This window comes from Barbus barbus (genome assembly GCF_936440315.1).
Source record: "Barbus barbus genome assembly, chromosome: 18".
In the NCBI taxonomy this organism is placed as follows: domain Eukaryota; kingdom Metazoa; phylum Chordata; class Actinopteri; order Cypriniformes; family Cyprinidae; genus Barbus; species Barbus barbus.
In genome coordinates, this window is record NC_136746.1 from 11,195,391 (window position 1) to 11,215,623 (window position 20,233).

Consider the following 20,233-nt stretch of genomic DNA (forward strand, 5'->3'; position numbering starts at 1 on the left):
GGAGTTCTGGGCGTACTCGGCCCAGCCAAGAAACTGGTTCCAGGAGTCCTGGTGGCTGTGGCAGAAGGTTCGCAGGAAGCGGCCAATTTCCTGAATCTTCCTCTCCGTCTGCCCGTTAGTCTGTGGATGGTACCCTGATGACAGACTTACAGTCACATCTAGGAGTTTGAAGAAGCCTTTCCAGACTCTGGAAACAAACTGAGGACCACGATCAGAAACAATGTCTTCGGGGATGCCGAAATACCTAAATACGTGGTTGAAGAGCAGCTCCGCTGTCTCCATGGCGGTAGGCAGACCCTTCAGAGGAAGCAATCGACAGGACTTGGAGAATCGATCCACAATTACCAGGATGCAAGTGTTTCCGGCCGATGCTGGCAGGTCGGTGACAAAATCCACTCCTAGATGTGACCATTGACGGTTGGGAACGGGCAGCGGGAGGAGTTTGCCTGCTGGTAAGTGGCGAGGGCTCTTGGATATGGTGCACTCCATGCATCCCTGAACGAACCTTCTCACGTCCATGGCCATGCTGGGCCACCAGTAACGATCTTTCAAAAGCGAGAGGGTACTGTTGGCCCCTGGGTGGCCAGTGTCCAGAGAGTCGTGAGCAGAGCGAATGACAGAGATGCGTTGTAATCTGGGAACATACTGTTTACCAGGGGGACAGCCCAGCGGAGTGGCGGTAGAGGCATTGGCAGGAGTGGCGGGTTCTTCTGTCCACTGGATGGGGCAGGTGAAGATCTTCTCCGGGATGATTGACTCAGGAATTTCCTCGAATTCTTCGGTGGTGTGTAAACGGGACCGGGCATCGGCTTTGGTATTACGGGTACCAGGGTGGTATGATATGGAGAAGTTGAACCGGGTGAAGAAGAGGGACCAACGTGCCTGACGGTGGTTGAATCGTTTGGCCTCCTTTAGATATTGCAGGTTCTTATGGTTTGTCAGCATGGCGAAAGGATGTTGGGCGCCCTCTAGCCAATGCCTCCATTCCTCTAGGGCGAGTTTGATGGCCAAGAGCTCCCGATTGCCGATATCATAATTTGTTTCCGCCGGGCTGAACTTCTTAGAAAAGAAGGCACATGGATGGAGTTTGACTGGATTCCCCTGCTGCTGAGATAGAACTGCTCCTGCTCCAGAAGTGGAGGCGTCTACCTCTACAATGAAGGGTTTCTGGGGATCAGGGTGCACAAGGATAGGAGCGTGGGTGAAGGCTTCCTTCAATGTCGCGAAGGCCTCCGTGGCAGCTGGGGTCCAGGACAGAGTCTTGGGCCTATTTCTGAGCAGGTTGGTGAGGGAACTTGTGATGGTGCTGTAATCTTGGATGAATCTTCGGTAGAAATGTGCAAAACCTAGGAATCTCTGGAGTTCTTTGATTGTGGAGGAAACCGGCCAGGTTCGGATGGCCTCCACCTTCCCCTCGTCCATTCGGATGCCACCACTGTCAATTATGTAACCCAGGAAGTGCACGGATGGTTGATGGAAAGAGCATTTCTCGGCCTTGAGGAACAGATGGAACTTCCTGAGTTGCTGGAGGACCTCCACAACGTGGCAGCGATGTTCGGCCAAGCTCCGGGAGTAGATGAGGATGTCATCGATGTAAACTAGCACGAACCTACGGAGATACTCCCGGAGCACCTCGTGCGTGAAGTCCTAGAATACGGAGGGGGCGTTGACAAGGCCGTACGGCATGACCAGATATTCATAATGTCCGGTGGGTGTCACGAAGGCTGTCTTCCATTCGTCCCCCTCACGTATGCGGATGAGGTTATACGCGCTGCGGAGGTCCAGTTTGGTGAAGATGGTGGCACCTCGGAGATGTTCTAATGCAGCTGGGACGAGAGGAAGGGGATAACGGAATTTGGCTGTGATCTGGTTAAGAGCCCGGTAGTCTATGCAAGGCCGCAAGCCTCTGTCCTTCTTGGCTACAAAGAAAAAACTTGAAGCAGCAGGGGACGTGGACGGACAGATGTATCCTTGCTTTAAAGCCTCGTCGATATACTCCTCCATGGCCTTCTGCTCTGGAAGTGAGAGTGGGTAAATTTTACCCTTGGGCACTGGCTCACCTGGCAATAGATCGATCACACAGTCCCATGGCCGATGAGGAGGTAGATTGGAGGCTTTCTTCAGGCTAAATACATCACTGAAGGGGGCATAGCAGGTTGGAATTTCAACAGATTGTTTCTCGACTGGACTTTCTACGGTGGTGGAATTCACGGGGATCTTGGAACAGACTTGGTTGAGTGGTTTCGGGAGGTTTGGGAAGCAGTTAGGGAAACAGTGGATGCCCCACTTCAGGACCTCCCAAGTGCGCCAATAGATGTGTGGCTCATGTTGTACAAACCAGGGGCATCTGAGGACGATGTCAGTGTGCGCTCCCTCTAGAACCAACAGGGTGATGTCTTCTTCATGTAATTGACCCATCTTTATATGAACCGGTCCAGCACTGAATCGGACGGTGGTTCGCCCAATGGGCTTTCCTGTTATCGCATGGACTTGGTAAACGGTTTGGTTGGTGACTGTCGGGAGCTTGAGTTGGCGGCAGAGGCTACCGGAGATGAAGTTAACGGCAGAACCGGTGTCAAGAAGGGCTTGCACTGGAAGGGACACATCGGAGGCAGTAAGCAATACTTCAGCTGTGAGTGGCTTCATATTCTGAGAGATAGGTTGAATGGCACTCACCAAGAGCTGCGGTGGGCGAACGGGGCAGGTTGCTCGAATATGCCCACCCTTTCCACAGTACAGGCAAAGCCCTTCTTGCAGTCGCCTCTGCCGCTCGTGGTGGGTAAAATGAGTACGATCCGTTTGCATTGGTTCAGGGTTGGGTTCTGGAGGGAGACTGACCCCTGGTTGGGCCAAGAGAGGAGTACAACGGGCTGACGATAGTTGATCGGTGAAGCAGGACTGCATATGGGTGGAAACATGAATGGCTTGCTGAATGAATTTCTCTATCCCACAGGAATCATCCACATTTGCCAGCTGCAACCGCAATCTGGGCTCTAGACCTTGACGGAAGGCGGTGAGAAGGGCTCTCTCATTCCATCCACTAGCGGCCGCCAGGGTCCGAAACTGCAGAGCATAACTATGGATGGAATCGGTATCCTGGCGGAGATGATAGAGTTGATCGTTAATGGATGGATCTCCTTCGACTCTCCCAAATACTTCTGAGAGAAGAGAGTTTCAGCACACTGTAAGGCTTTGCCAGAGAGAAGTGACACAATAAAGGCAATCTTAGAGCTTTCAGATGGATACAGATGCGGTTGCATACTCTGATTCAGTGAGCATTGTAATAGGAACCCGTTGCACTCCTCCGCCACACCTGAGAAGGGCGCTGGTCTGGCCATGGGACTGTAGATCATAGGCGGAGAAGAAGTCGTGGTTCCGGTGACAGGGGTGCTCAGTGGTGCTGGCGGTGATCCTGGGGCAAGAACTCGGAGGTGGTCCACGATCTCCTGAAACAGATCCGGGCTGCACATCGTGACCTTCGATGTTGGTCCGGTCTTCTGTTACAGAAGCAGACTCCACACACGGGATACAAAAACAGGTAAGGTTTATTTTAAGGCAGATGAGCAGAGACCGAAGAATGTACTGTTGAAGGCAGATGCAAGGATGGAGTATGATGCGATGGGATTTCTCACAGAACCGTGGTGTATACCGACAGGAGCTCGTGGACGGGACCACACACATCAATACTTCGGGGGAAGCTTCCAGGAAGGACAGACTGGGGTCCAGGACACGGATGGAGACAACACTCGGAGGAGACACAAGAGGTAAGTTCACAGGTATGTATATCACAGGTAAATCACAGAGATAACACTTAGGAGTCCACTATGTACGAACGAGACCGGACATTTGGCTGTTGTGAGGTGTGTGGTTATATGGGGTGTCTTGATGAGGTGCAGATGACGTGCAGGTGTGCTGATTAGTATTCTGGTGAGGGTGCTCGTTGTGATTGGCTGGATGGGGAGCCTGGCCGATCTGTGACAACTGCTTAAAAGTAGTTTTTAAGTCTTTAATTTATATGAAAATGAGAGCTGGAGTTCCTGTGAGCACAAAGCTATCCTATAAAGGCAAAACAGTTGGTCAGTATGGACTAGGGATGTGCCCGATGCCGAATACCTTATTCGGAAAGGCACGGATAATGGCTTCAAAACTAATAACGAATTCATCCGAATAACAGAAAAAAATATTCGGCAGACACAATCACATGTACAGAATCTCTAATCTCAACCTTCAACTTCCCAGTTTATTAATGCCCTAATTACTTTATTAACTCTGTTACATTTAGTATTAAAACAAGTCCAGCGACGCTAATAACTAGATCTGGCAACATGGCGGAGCGGAGTGGAGACGGCATTTGCGCCATTATTTGCGCCCTTTTTTGTGAATGGCATTACATTTAATTATACAAGACGAAGAAAAGCGAGGTTTGATCAAGGCTTTTGCAGGGTCCAAATGATTTGTTGTGCTCTGTTGATAAAATACTCGTAAATGATCACAGAATCCAGCAATACATGATCTCCAAGTTACTTCAAGTTCAAGCGAGCTTTATTGTCATTCTGCTATGAGTACTGAACATTTTCTTTCCATTTATTTTTTTTCTACTAGTGCTCTTATTTAAGATTGTGGATGCTTGTCTCTTGACAAATTTGTACACAGTTTCACTGGAAAACAAGGAGAATAAAGTTATTTTTCTTTTTTGATCAACATTTTCTGTAGTTTTAAACTGAAAATATTTGCAAAGTTATAATTATAATAAAAATAATAATTTCTTTAGTTATACAAGGCATATTTGTTAAATGAAAACTACGAATCGAACAGATTTGCCGGACTTCCAGTTTAAGCCACGCCCACTTCCGGATCCATCCGAATACAGATACAGATACAAATAATTTTGAGATTGTCACAGATACAAATAATGGCTCCGCTGCACACCCCTAGTATGGACTAAAACCAGGTCTATGAAAATGATTCGTCCTATGACAGAAGGGCCTGGCTTAACTATTCTCATATCAAAATTAATTAAAAATACTTTCTTTGTTCCAGTGTCGGTATAATTATTTGTAGTGCATGCACTGCTCACTGTAATACACTTGTAATGGCACAGTCATATATTCAATCATTTTTTATAAGATAAATGTTTCCACTGCAACTGATTCAGTTTGCAACAAAAAAAAATGGCTGATGACTTGAGGTTGAGGTTCCTTTCAAAACAAGCAGCCAAGTATGTTCCACTAGAGAGCCACTCTACATCAACAAGCTTCTGTTTACTTACCATAGGTCCTCCATTACACATTACATTCTTAAAGTAGTCCAACCTGCATAATAAATTGCTGTAAGATGTGGTTGTTTATCATAAAAAATTTGGTAGCAGTAAGTTTTATTGATTGAACTTAAATCTACAGTAAAAATGTATGTTATTTCTCTGAAATAATGTTAATGTACCAAAATTACTAAAATCGGTTTACAATAAACTGACATTAAAAATTATTATTAAAAAGAGGCACTTTTTAGCCACAAAGTTCATCACAAGTAGCTTTTCCATAAGCTGAGGTAAAATGTACTATATAGAAAGTTGCACACCATAATGGTAACCCATGCACAACACTAAAACAACAGTATTAATTTAACTGCATAAGATGTAATATAAACCCTAATGTACATAACAATAAACGGTTCATTGTTCAACAAACATTTCATGTCAATGAAAAACCTTCAGATGTAAACTGATAATTCTGGGAATGCCAATTTATGCTTTTTTTCACTGTAAATTATAAGATGACGATCTTTTTTACTTTTGTTCTCTTTTACTTATTTCACTTTAAAATGAAATGAAATCTCTCATTAGATTATATATCGTAAAGTTACTTACCATTAACCATTTAACAGGTTTTTTTTGTTGCATTTTTAGTCTTTCACCGATAAAATTACAATCATTTTCACTAAGACTGCGCAGCTCACAGTCTTACAAAATGAAATGTGCATTTACAAAGTTTTTACTCCTTCAGGTACATCAACAAACACCCATTTATGTCTCAATCGCTTTCCTTTCTCAAAGAGGAAAGAGTGCTTTTAGGGAATGCATGGAATGTGTGATGTAAAGCTGTAGAGGATGTGATGTGTGCACCTGTGCACAGGATTGGATATCTGATGGCCTCAAAACAAACTCACCAAAACAATATTTTTCTCCCTCTGTCTCAATACACTCTTGTCGTACTTGACAGTGATACTCAGGTGTCATCAGTCTCTCATAACCCTTGCTCACACTGCAGGCTCAGGGTCAGATGTTGAGGTGAAAGGTCACCTGGGGGTTCGTTTAACACAATCTTCCTTGGTTTCTATTGACAGGAAGCTAGCACAGTGAGATGAGAGGAAAATTTCCGGCAGGCGTTATCCCTTTGTCTGAGTGTGTGTGTGAAAAACTGTTTTTCATAGGTTAAAAAAAAAACCATTTACATTCAGTTTTTGTGATATCTTATGGGGACAAGAAGGTGCGAGCTGCTATAAGGTTTGTCTCTGAAACATCTTTATTTATTCTGCACATTTTTGATCATGATTTGCTTGAAAATGAGATGAATGAACACTATAAAGAAGCTAATGTGTAAGTTGGCAAACATTCGCTTTAGTTTATGTTACCGAGAAACCTGCATACATCAGCCTGTATTTATCAGCAGGCCTACTGAATGACATCACACAAATCACTCACACACACACACACTCATCCCGTTACACTCAAACACTCTAACATCAATTCCTGCACTCCTTAAGATGCAGAGACCATTATTTACACAGACACATACACCCTTGCCTCTATGCTGTGGGTACAGGATGGCTCATGTTAAAACTGGCTGGTAAACTGATTCCTCACATCACTTAACTTATTTCAATCTAGTTGCTATAATTACCAAAAGCTGCCACCAGTTTCATCAGCATTTCCAACTTAATTTTCTTTTGATAAATGAAGGCAACATCATGTTGAAATGAATAAAAATTTCCATTTTAGCAACCGACTATACAAAGAAACAACAAAATAATAAGAATTAAAAATATTGACTTCATTGTTAGTTTTAAATACAATTTCTTCCAAAAAAAAAAAAAAAAAAGAACAAGAGAAAGAGAAAGACAGTCATATATAATATGATTTCTTCTTAGGTGATGCATGTCTGAAACATTGGATAATTCCAGCAGAGGTATGTTAAACGACTATAGTGTTCAGTCCTGGGTGTAGACCTGTTTAATTCATCCTTAATTCACAATGTGGTCAGGTTCTCTGCAGTTAGGTTTAGAGATATCATGACTAATATCATTAAATAAATAGTGCTTTTCTTGGTCTTGTGTGTTCATTTGGGTAGTGTTTAGGTTGGTCTTAGGCGTCAGACATGACATCTATGTCCTCAGATCCGGTATGTTTGGTGGCAGTCCTCCAGCGGTGAATGTGGTGGTTTCCCTTCTTCTTCTGTGTGCACTCTGGACCATCTTCTTCCAGCTTCTGCCGCTTATACTTGGTCCTGCGGTTCTGGAACCACACTTTCACCTGAGGGGAGCAGAAGAGCAGGACATCAGTGACATAAAGGTTTTGGTGAGTAGGCTATACGGTTGACAGTTTAGCCTGTCACTACTAGTGATAAACCGAGACATATCGTGATTGATGCCTAGCGACACAGTTCAAACGCGTTTGTGTTCTAATCGAATCGTTTTAACGCCGCAGATGACACGCGGTCCATAGCAGACGTTCCATTTGATTCTGTTGCTTTTTTGTTCATTTTTAATTTGTTTCAGAACTTTGCGTATAAAATAAAATAAAAACACACGAATAAGTTATATATTTCAAATGAATTTAAACACATTTAGCTACCTTTTATTTTTTATTTTATTTAGTTCTGAAGCGGTTCACGAGATGCTCGAATCACGAGATCGGGAATCATTTCCATAACAGGCCTACGCTTAGAAATTCAAATAAACAAATAGCCTAAATCACATAGGCTATGGCTATATTTGTTGGCCATATTTTACCAAATAGTTGGTTTAATAGCCTAGGCATATTATGATTTTACATGAGTTTTTTGCTATAGCTTACTAGATTTTGTACAAATTTTATAAATGACTATGTTGCGACATATCAACTCATGTTAGTTTACGCTTATTTAGCCATATGGCATAATTTGGAGGAACGCTGAGGAAAACTCACTTTGCCAGGGTTTGAATGAAATGTAGGCCTAAACACAAATGAGATGTATTCTGTTTTATATGACAATTAAAAAATAAAACATTTTCAAACTAAGCCTTGCATCATTTGATCGGGGTGAATGGTTTATTCTTACTTATCTGAGCAAAGCACGTAGGCTAGAACTCATTCTTGGCCTAAAATTAAATAATTTCACAGAGAGCAGTTAACAAGTGACACATGGCCAGCCAGCGTCCTTTCAGGCTCGGATTTATTCTGCTATTGGCCCGTTTCTGGATTTAGCAAGCAGTCTAAGTGTTGTTTACATTATCATGTAGGCAAACAGCAACAGCTTGTCAGTACAACATTAATCATTCAAAATAAAGTAATGTCTCATTATTACAGTCGTCAGTTTCCACTCATTGCACAATTTCATCTCAAACATTTCATCATAACTTAAAAAGCATCATCATCATTATTAGGCTATTATTATCTAGGCTTATTTACTTATTTAATTTAACCATCGTTTCCTGGTTCCACAGGAATTAGCTATTTTAACTTAAAGCCGGTTTTTGTTTGTTATGTTTGTGAAACGCACTTTCTGTAGCTATTGCAAACGAAACAGTCAGCTAAAGACCATTTTACTTTTGTGCCTTTAAATAGATTTTCGATGTGCATGAGAACAACAGAATTTGAGTTGTGTTATAGCACTAGTTTACTAATGTTTACCTGAGTCTCAGACAGACTGAGGCTGATAGCGAGCTGTTTCCGCTCGGCTCCGACTACATAATGGTTCTTCTCGAAGGCTCGCTCCAGGCGCAGCAGCTGAGAGGGAGAGAACGCGGTGCGGATCCGCTTGGGCTTCCTCGCGAAAGGTCCGTGTAATAACAGCGTGTCCTGTGAGACGTCGCTACCTGAAATAATAATAATAATAATGACAATAGGCAGTTTAAATTGCATATAGACGACACGGGACAGCCTTATTAAACCTATGAATTAAACTAGGGATCATTTGAAAGCTCTCTTCTTTTAGCCTGTTTCAACAAATGTCAACGCCAACTATCGACTTTAAAGTGTCGAAAATGTAGGCCTACCCTGCTTTTATGACTATTTTAATTTATACATCTGTTGGTTTTATAACAGTACAGGCTATTTTATGCTTTATAAATGTAGACTATTTTAGAATAAACTACCTCTTCAAACGTTGGAACTTGATTTTTGGAAGTAATTCTGTAAGAAATGTCTGAATGATTGACTTTATGACTGAAAAAATATTTTAGGGATGTATTTATAAATCACCGAGAAATTATGAAAACAATCACAATATTTCTACAATATTTCTATATGACCCTTCCATGGTAGGCTATTTTTTTCTATTTTAATGTGTTTGTCTATAAAATCTAAAGTCCAAATAAGAAGAATTAATTATAATCAATAGCCATGCCACATATTCGCATCTCTTTTTTTACTTTCTGTCATTAATGGCCGTGTAATTTGCCTTTAACCCTCATTACGCACAAGTAGCGACGCATGTAGCCTAACCTTTAACCTGATGATTGACTAGGCTATAAAACAGAACAAAAATAAATAAATAAATAAAATAAAATAAAATCGCACGGTCAGTCGATTTTAAATGTTCTTACTTAAAAAGGTTGCAGCAAACAAAATCCGGCATTATTAATGGCTTATATTTTTAAGTATTAGGAATGGCCCTATACCCTCATAAAATTAGACTCTTCTTTAAAGGTCATTATCACTGTTAGCTAATTTATTAGCACTTTTAGGTAATTAATAATATTTGACCTTCATATGAACATTTTTCAGTTCATACGTTGCATTGTTTTAAGAAAACAGCTTCAACACCAGAAGAGAATAAATCATCCAATGAGCTATGAAAATAAAATTGTGATAATGACGAGCTGTAACGAGTTCATCAGAGTAGAGTCATCATCTGTCATTAGCTCGACAGTGATTGGTGTGCAATAATATATTAGTAATAACAGAGTAGGCCTAATTAATTAAGAATTAACTGTCAACTAGCCTAATAAAATATTAAACAATTAAATATAATCTTGAACACTCGGAAAAAAGAGGCAGGCTAATCCTACGTTAGGCTGTTTAGATATGAAAATAACTTTCAAACGGCATGAGGCTGAATAAATTTCAACTGCATTTTGCCGAAGGATACATGAAACTGGTGGAAATTCTGAATTCAAGATCAACCAATTACTGTTATCGGAACTGTTCTCCAATCCTGCTATTATAAGCTTATGCAAACATAATGCATTCATTTTGGGAGGTATGACATTGTGCTTTTGTGCGTGGACAGCCCGGTCTAAATCTGCGTGTCCCGCTTTAAGTATCGCCTCAGGGCACGGCCAAAGCTGTAAGCATATCATTTGTGATTTTCATTTGCAGCTTATCCGGCGTTACTTTCCAATACAAACTCCAACGGTAGGTAACATGTAGCCGCAAGCGTGCATTTATGACAGATGTAAGATAAGTTCAGAGAAACACGCCATGCCTTTTAATGCACAGCACGCGCGGGATACTTTTATTGAACACTCTTGGAAAAGTAGAACAGGCTACATTGCATATGTTATTTTATTATTTTTAATTAGGTGAAAAAGTAGTTTAATGCGCGGTGGATGCAAATATCGTGTTAGATGCTTACCTTGAAACCGATGGCCAAAAAACCTGTTTCTTAAGACCCACGGATAGAAATTCAGTGGTTCACGGTGCTGCGTGCCAAAGAAGTGCGGGTGCTGGAGGTGTGTGCTGCCGAGCTGGTGTGGGTGCATGCTGAGAGGTGCATGGTTCACAGTCTCGGAAAACACCAGCTCTGGGTTTGGATAGAGCGCGCGGCCTGCGGGGCTTTGGTACCCGTTAAGAAAACTGTCAGCAGGCGCCGTGTAGCTTAGGGCGGTAGGGCGAATAGGGTCTTCTGGTGTTAAGGGGCTTTCCTTCGCCACCAAAGACTCAATGGTAAAACAACGCTTTCCCGTTGCCGAGAACATTGTCCGTGACGGTAGCGGTACAGTCCAGCAGATGATGTTCACCTTCACGTCCTTTCACAACTCCTTTTAGTGACCTCTGTCAGCAGCACTATTTCAGAAAGACATTGTCAGATAGAAACTAAATATGGAACACCTTAATATTCCCTACTTTGGCCAATTGCTCTGTAATCCATCTATCCACGAGAGCCCATAAATGATGAAAGGAAAAGTGAGAATATAAACTCGAGACCGATGGAGTTGGATTTGAGGGACGCCACACAGTGTCGTCTGAGACTTGCACTCATTGGCGCATAGAGCTCCGGCGGTGGGCGGGTCCTTCGTTCATTTGGGTCAGATAATGAACTCTATTAGTTTGATCATTCACTTCAATGGGGCTGCCTCCAACAGGTCAGTTCCTACGCTAGATAGGCTAATCAAAAACTATTTTCCTTGTCACACGTCCAACATGCAAGCCTTCAGGGTGTAGGCTACTACAATCTGCGGTCTATTCCAGCCTTATTAAGACTAGCTATAGAAAGAGGGTTTGCTTTTTAACTTTTCCTCATTGAACTTTTCATTAAATATCACCTTTCTTCAGCCATATTTATAAATCGCGAGCCCTACTAACCTAAAATAGTAGACTATTAATAAAACTTGGGTGTTTTTGTTGCTGCGATTACCAAAAACAACAAAAAAAGTCTACAAGAATATTTCCAAGAAAACAAAAATGAGTTCTTGAGTAACACAAACCCGTTCTATATTAAATTTGAAATCTTGATCATTTTAGCGTCTAGAATTAAGAACACTCTTAAAAATAAAGGTTCCAAAAGGGGTTTTTCACAGCAATGCCTAGAAGAACCAGTTTTGGTTCCCCAAAGAACCTTTCAGTGAACAGTTCTTAAGAAACATCTTTTCTTAGTGTGAAAAACATTTTAATAATTTAAAGAACCTTTTTCCATAAAATAACCTTTTGTGGAATGAAAAGGTTCCATGGATGGTAAATGTTCTTTGTGGGACCATTGATGCCAATAAAGAAATTTTATTTTTAAGAGTGTAGCCTAGTAGAATAAGCATTTGGTTGGTTCTCTAACAATTATGCCTACAATTAGTTCTAGTTATTTTTATTTTACCCACCGATAATAGGCTACATAATTTTCTAGATAAACAATTAAGTAGCTTGGTTTTAGATAATAATAATAATTATTATGATTTTACTGGTCTAAAACAACAACAACAACAATAATAATAATAATAATAGGTTAATAGCCTAATAACAATAATAATAAACTGCCAAACCGCATGGGAGCCTATATTGTTGTTGTTGTAGCTGCTGCTGCTGTTGTTGTCATTTTTTATTAAAACTATAGAGTTTTAACATTAATTTTGAAGGAGAAGAAAAAACAAAACAATCAGCAGAACACAGCCTAATGAAACAGACACTGAGTACAACTAAATAAAAGTGATGACTTTTTGTGTATATCCTAACCGTAGGCTACTGCAGTCATCTTTTAGTCTTTAACCAGTGCCTGTGGATTATAACGAGGAGTCGCTGACCCGTTTACGCAGTAATGTATTAACTTGTTTCACTGCGTGATTTCCAGATAGCATCTCGTGTTTCCGATCACTCAGCCGGTCAGCGGACTGGCCTACAAGAAGGCATTATGAGGTCTAGCCTACACGACTGAGCGAGTAAATTATTGAAAATATTCCGTCTCAGTGTTTGATAAGAGTTTACGCACATTCATGAGATCGGGTAGGAAGGCTTCAAGCTACATAGCTCAAGAACTCCTGCCTCGCTATTAATTTACAGACCGATGTATATTTATCTTGAGGGGCTGTTCAGCAACCGTTTCATGTTGTGTTTTAAAGCTAATGATTAGGCTAAATGTTTGACAGGCTCGTTAACTCCAGTGCGCATTAGAAAATCATTACAGTTGGCAGAACAACATGTTGAGCGCCTATTTAGAAAGCAAAACCCCGTCGATGCGCACAGTCATGCTTTAATTTCAGACGGACCTCTAAAATAGTTTATTATTATTCAAACCTTTGTTGTTGCGTCAAGATGATAAATTCAAGATTAAAGGCTAGTTGTGCTTTGTTTTCATTTATGTTGCCCAAAATCGTTATCGTGCTTACCATTATAATGCGCTTCATATTTAAATCATATAGTATTTTTTCATATCAGTAGGTAAGCTTTCAAACTGTTCTTGTAAATGTTGTGTGTGTGTGTATGTGTGTGTGTGTATGCGCGCGCTATTGCAGTCTTCATCGTTGTATTGGCTAGCTGCCTAAATATTAGCTATTATCAAATGTAGCCTACTCTTTTTGTTTTCAAGGCAGACATAGCCTACCATTTGTTTATTTTAATCTTTAAATTACTTGCACGAAATTACACTTAATTAAGAGTCCATTACTTTCATTGTTCTTGGCATTTAGTATCTTTATTGGACAAGTGACAATGGATCTCTGCTGCAGCAGTTGTAAACTTTTTTTTGTTTTGTTTTTTTTGCCAGTTGTATCCTGTAGCTAGACATAAAACAGTGTGCAATATTAGTGTAATGACATAAATATATACTCAGCATCTGAAATTAAGGTGGTAGCATTCGTATCCACATTTAAAACAATTACTAAAGTGTTAGTTATTATTATTATACTTGAGTAGTCCAATACCTGCTGAGTTTTTACTCTACCAGAAACCTTCTCAACATTTTATATCAGCCTTTCTGACAGAGCTATGTTCATGGCATTGCATAAAATGAACAGCAAGTCATAATTTGCACACAAATTAAATTTTTATATTTCATATGTATATAATTTCTCATGAACATAAGGAATATGGTACATATTCGTTCATACGGGCATTCTGAAAAAATTTCAAATCTGTGTCATGGACCTAAAGGTGCAATGAAGGACAGGGAAAGAGAGCGAGCGAGAGAGACACCTCAATGTTTCTGTCTGCCACTCTTCTCTCTTGTTCCATAATTAAGTGATCAAGAAATCTGTAATGAATGCTAATGGGGCAACCAGCCATCTGCACAAACACAGAATTAAAAACTACCATGCTGAGAGAGAGAGAGAGAGAGAGAGATGGGAGGACGGGAGACAGATTTAAACCTTTCACCAAAAGGAATCGTTTTAAAGGAGGCAAACACTATCTCACTTTCTCTCTCCCATTCCCTGTGAAGCAAGACACTGTCATAAATTCAAAGTGCACATCCAAAAACCAAGAGAACTTAACCACTATGACACGCAAATATTAATCCCTTATGTAAGTGAGCTGTATATATTTGTAAAGATTTTGGACGTGTTGAAGAGCTTGTTTATCATCCAAAACTACATTTAATGGGTTGACTAAACTTAAAATATGTATTATATATTACAAAATATACTATTTAATACAATATATGGTTACAATAATATGGCTTGCAATCTCCATTCCAAGTCATCCCAAAGGTGTTCGAGAGGGTTGAGCTCAGGGCTCTGTGTGGGTCAGTCACGTTCTTCCACACCAAATTCATCCAACCATGTCTTTATAGACCTTGCATTTTGCACTGGGGCACAGTCAGGTTGGAAAAAGTGCCTTCCCCAAACACCTTCCCATGAAGCTGGAAGCATTAATGTCTTGGTATGCTGAAGCATTAAGATTTCCCTTTACTTGAAGTAATGGGCCCAAACCCTGAAAAGCAACCCAAAAAGCATTATCCCTCCTCTACCACACTTTACAGTTGGCACAGTGCAGTCAGGCAGGTAATGTTCTCCTGGCATCTGCCAAACTCGCCCCATCAGACTGACAAACAGAGAAGTGTAACTCCACAGAGCAGGTTTCCACTGCTCCAGAGTCCAGTGGTTGCATGCTTTGTTTACACCACTCCATCTGATGCTAGACATTGTACATGGTCATGTGAAGCTTGCATGCTCAACCATGGAAACCCATTCCATAAAGCTCCTGTCGGATAGTTTTTGTGCTGATATTAATGCCAGTGGAAGTGGAGAGCTCTTCAGCTATGTAATCAGAAAAAGCATTAGCATCTTTTACACACCTGCAGCCCCAGCGCTCTTTGACCCCACTCTGTGACTTTATGTGATCTTGGAGTTGCTGCTGTTTTTAAACACTTCTATTTTTCAACTATACAACTGATCATTGAAGGGATTATTTAAATGTAAATATAGACATTTATTTAATTTAAATGCATATTATATTAATATATACTTTTTATCTTTTAAATACATATCATATTAAAATGAAATCTATACACTTACATTTAAATATAAATAATTTATAGATCTATTTAAATGTAACTTTATAGATTTTATTTTAATATATTGTATGTATTTATCTCTAAATATTTATATTTTAAAAAATTATATAAATATATTGAATTTTTGTATTATATTTAAGTATATAATTTAAAATAACCAATATATTATTAAAATTTGTAGCTATGTTCAGTTAAAATTTCCAAACAGATTCATTGTGAGTTGTCCCCCATATTTGTACAGCAAGGGACCCTGTTTAGAATATAGTTTGGACTGACCCAAAATAATTGTACTGTTAATTTTTTTTTACAAATTTAACATTACTTTCTAAATGAGCTTAAGAATTAATTTTCCCTAATTCATTAAAAATAAGCACGGTTGGACTTTCTCTTTCACGCCTGTCCTACTGTCCGCTGCTGCCCTCTAGTGATAAAAAACCTGTATTTGCATTAAACCGTTGTAGAGGTAATTACAAAAAGGATCAATTATGGACATGTTTTTGAATGGGTGCATTAAGACAAAAACGTTTTGTCTTTTGCTGTTACATTCAGAAGAGCAAACATTGTATGGAAATATTATAGCCTAATAATATATTAGCCTATATCAGTGGTCTCAAACTCAGGAGGGCCACAGCTCTGCAAGAGTTTAGCTCCAGCCAGCTCCAACTCACCCCTGCTTGGAAGTTTCTAGTAATCCTGAAGAGCTTGATTAGCTGGATCAGGTGTGTTTGATTAGGGCTGGAGCTAAACTGTGCAGAGCTGTAGCCCTCCAGGACTTGAGTTTGAGACCAATGGCCTATATAGTTTATTTGAACACCTACTTGTCAAAACGGCTACATATCAAATTGATATTTTCATTCTGCATGGTGAAGTATGCTATTTAGTATGTAAGTATAAGTATATAGCGTATTTACATTTGTATCTTTGCCTTTAACTGATGCAGGTAAATATAGAAAGAAGATGCTAAGAAGAATTGGATAGAACTGAGTAAGTCCACATTGAAAATTGTCCAGATAAGAGTATGAACTAACTCGGATCTAACATGAATTCTCTTATAAAAGTTTTGTAATGAGGTGCCATTATTTGCTGAATTTTAACAGGCTACATACAGTAGATTTGAAGTTTGATTTTATTGTGTAAACTTTACATTTGACAGTTAGAAACATTCATACAAACAAGAATAAATAAATGAATAAATATATAAGTATGTTATAAATTAAACAGATACATGTAAATATCAACCAGATTTTTGTGCATTTGCTTTTTGATAGAGCTCCAGAATGTAGTCGAGGAAGCTTTTAGGAGACCATTTTTGTCTGAGCTTTTGGTCTGTCAGTATTCTTTTGTCTTCAGTCTTTATATCCAGCTTCTGTTGTGGGGAAAAAAAGAAAAGGAAACTGATTAGATACAACTGATGCTCTTAAGTGAGTGAAGCACTAAACTCTTTTGATGTTACAGTCATTCTAATATGCCTCAACTTAAGAATGATTCATTTTAGTTAGTGAACATACCTTCAGTCTCACAATGATATTTCCAGTTTGGGTTAAATTGAGATCGCCAAGGCCATTTTCAATGCACTTGATAAAAGGGGTTTCCACCTAAACAGAATGACACAATACTGTGGATTTAGCACTCATTAATGTGTCTTTACACAGCTGAGTTAAGGCTGCTGTATGCCTGCTCAAAATTCAGTATAAAGGTACAATTCTGCTAAGACCCACCTCAGCCCCTAGTTTCAAAGTATACAATTATAATTGCTGTATAAATGCATTTAAGCCACCTCTAAAAAGCATTGAAAAGTCTATGACAAAGACATCTAAATGCCACTTCAGAAGCACTTCTGTGCAACTTTTGCATTAGTATTGAGGTAAGCAAAACAAAGCAAGAAAACTAATAATTAAAAACTGACACACTTCTACTAACTGATTGTGGGTCAGAGTACTGTAAAATAAACTAAAAAAATAAACATGTCTTACCGAACAAGTGAAGTTGCGACATTTGCATGCGGCTTCCTGGATGATAAAAAGAGTCCACTGTTATTGCTTTATATTAAAGCAGACTTGTTTGTAAAGTATTATCTGCCAATGGCAAAACCATTTTAAGTCTACAGTCTCAGAAAAAAAGACACAAAACTGTCACTAGTATCCTTCCATATGGTACTAATATATACAATGTATGTACTAATATGTACTTGCTAAAATGTACAATTTAGACAATACATAAGGTACAAAGATGTGCCCTTTAGCTTTTGTACACTAGAGTACTGCTGCAGTGCCAGTTTTGACCTTTTTCATGAGAGTGTAGAAATTGAAACTGCTAAGTCAAAACAACATTTCTTCTTTGGTGGCAAAAGGATTTGAGCTTATACAGATGGAGCAATCATGCAAATGGAAAGGAAGTCAGAGCAAAGCACAAATTTGATACTATCTTGCGTTATTCTGATAAGCATTAGTCTGTGGTTCAACAGAATGTATGAGAGCCAGTGTATTAACGGGTATCTACATTCAAATGCACATTCTGGAGCCCAGCACTCACTCCAAGAGCTCTGAAACAAGTACAAAATCAAAAACAGTTTGTGAGTACGTACCTTTACCTCTTCGCATTTTTCTTTGCAGTTCTGTAAATTAAAGAAAGAATGTCAGATGTCTGAACGTTTAGAAATGTGTACTTTTTAAACATCCTCAAAAGAGCATTAATTGTAGTACTTACCAAAAGTGTCCTAGTGTCCTTCAGTCTTACAGTATTCACCATATTTTCGAAGTCTATCTCGAACTCTGACTTCTGAGCAGAAAGAGCAACAGCCAGCAGAAATATGAAGCATGCATAGGTATTCATTGCTCTGTTTTTTAATTTGTCGTGAAGTTGTAAAGTTGTGGTGAAGTTGTAAATTGATCTGATTGATGAGTTTTCAGGGCTTCAGCTTTTAAACTCCTGAATTCATCGAGAAAAAATTCCATAGAAGAGGGAAATCCCTGTCATGCTTGTCATATACCCACAAACGCAGTTTTACCCTTGGGCAAGTGCTACAGTTCCCGTACACCTGCCATTCATTAACGCTTTATCTCCTGAATCTCTCATTTTCAGGTGGAAAATTTGGCAGCATCATTATGAGAATGTCCTTCCGAATCTGTTTTGGACACTAAAATATGACTATACAGGTTGAAAGATTATCACTCAAAAAGGGACTTTTGAACTAATTTTTGTTTTGACTACTCATCACCGTTTTCCTCTTTCCTCTGTGTTTAATACAAGATGATTCTGGCATAACTAAAAATAACTACAAAATCTTCTGCTAATGTGAAATAATTATACATTTTTTAAAAAATGACAGAAATTACAAAACTGATCATTGTTCGAAATAACGACTGTTTTCAAACAGGTTTCCTCTCCCATCTGCCATTGGTTGAACAGAAAGTGTTGCCCTAAACTCACACCATTGGTTTTGGCCAGTGCAGCTTTGGAGGTCCAATGCATAATTAAATGAAAACCAAATCCAAATTGTCAAAAGACTGTATTTAATTTGGCAATACAAAAGCTTTTCACAAGTGGATTAATAAGCAAATGAATCACTTCAAAGACCATGAAAAGATAACCCAAGTTTTATTAAGGCATTAGCATGTCCTGAAAAAAAAATGTTATTTGGATTTTACAATTTTCACTCAGAAATTGCTAGTAAATATCTCAAATACAAAGTATCGCAAGAATTGAAAAAAATGAAACATTAAATTAACAATTTTCGCTTAAATTTCATGACCAATTTAAAAAAATCTACAAGAATTGAAGAATTAAATGCTACATTTTTAACATTTTTAACTAGAAAGTCTGAAATGGTATTTTCTAGTAAAATGTAGGCTACTGTTTTATTTACAACTTAAAGAAACACAAAACCTTTTTTTTAACATTGTACCTCCCAATACAATAGTACAAAATTGTTGTGCTACATCTGTGATACATGATACAAATAAGTCTCATTACTAGCTATATTAGTAATTTTTCTTATTTCTAATATAGCACTAATATCCAGTGAGATTAAAAAAACAAAACTCTCAGAATCTCTGTCATACATGGAAGACAATAGATGCTTAATTTCCACTTGTTGTTTTTTTCTGTTTTGACTATTGTGTATGACGGATCCAGATGGCTTATCTCAGAGAGATATAGATACAGACACAGAGTGTTACTATTAATAAGCCTTGCTCTATTCTGTGTGTTTATCTGCTAAAATAATATATCACATAATGAACTGTTTTTGGCTGTTCTAAGGGTGCATATGCAGGGACGTGCAGAGAGTTCCTCAGGGGCAGGGGATCAAATAGGGGCAATGTAAAAAAAAAAAAAAATTTTGATTTATTATCAATGTTGGAAACCAGTTTTACTTTTTTAAAGGATTCTTTGATTTAATAAAAAGTTTAAAAAAGCATAGTATTTATTTAAAATATAACTTTTGTAACATAGCTTGAGGTCAGTATTTATTATTATTATTTTTTTTATTAGTTTTCATTCAGCAAAGCTTAGCTAAATTGATAGAAACCGTGATAGTAAAGATTGATATTGTTAGAAAATATCTCTATTTTGAATAAATGCTGTTCTTTTTATTTATCAATGAACTCCAAAAAAGTATCACGGGTTCCAAAAAAATTTAAATAAATAAATAAATAATAAAATAAGCTTGTCTGTCCCATGTCATTTTCAACCGATTTATGAATAAGAATGGAAAATGACCGCTCCACTTAACATTATTTTCCAATGAAATTTGAACTTGTGGCAGATCATGATTGGTTAGTTTATTATACATGACAACCGGGCATTGATGAAATCTGTAA

General features: G+C 38.7%; 1 protein-coding gene across 1 annotated transcript; it reads right to left on the reverse strand.

Moving 5' to 3' along the window:
• Positions 1-7,360: 7,360 nt before the first annotated feature.
• On the reverse strand, positions 7,361-11,175 carry LOC306884075 (homeobox protein EMX1-like; the record flags this gene model as incomplete). The annotated part of the gene is made up of 3 exons (XM_079439729.1): positions 7,361-7,528; positions 8,888-9,072; positions 10,833-11,175. 3 exons carry the CDS (start codon positions 11,173-11,175, stop codon positions 7,361-7,363), a joined length of 696 nt encoding a protein of 231 aa, XP_079295855.1.
• Positions 11,176-20,233: the final 9,058 nt, after the last annotated feature.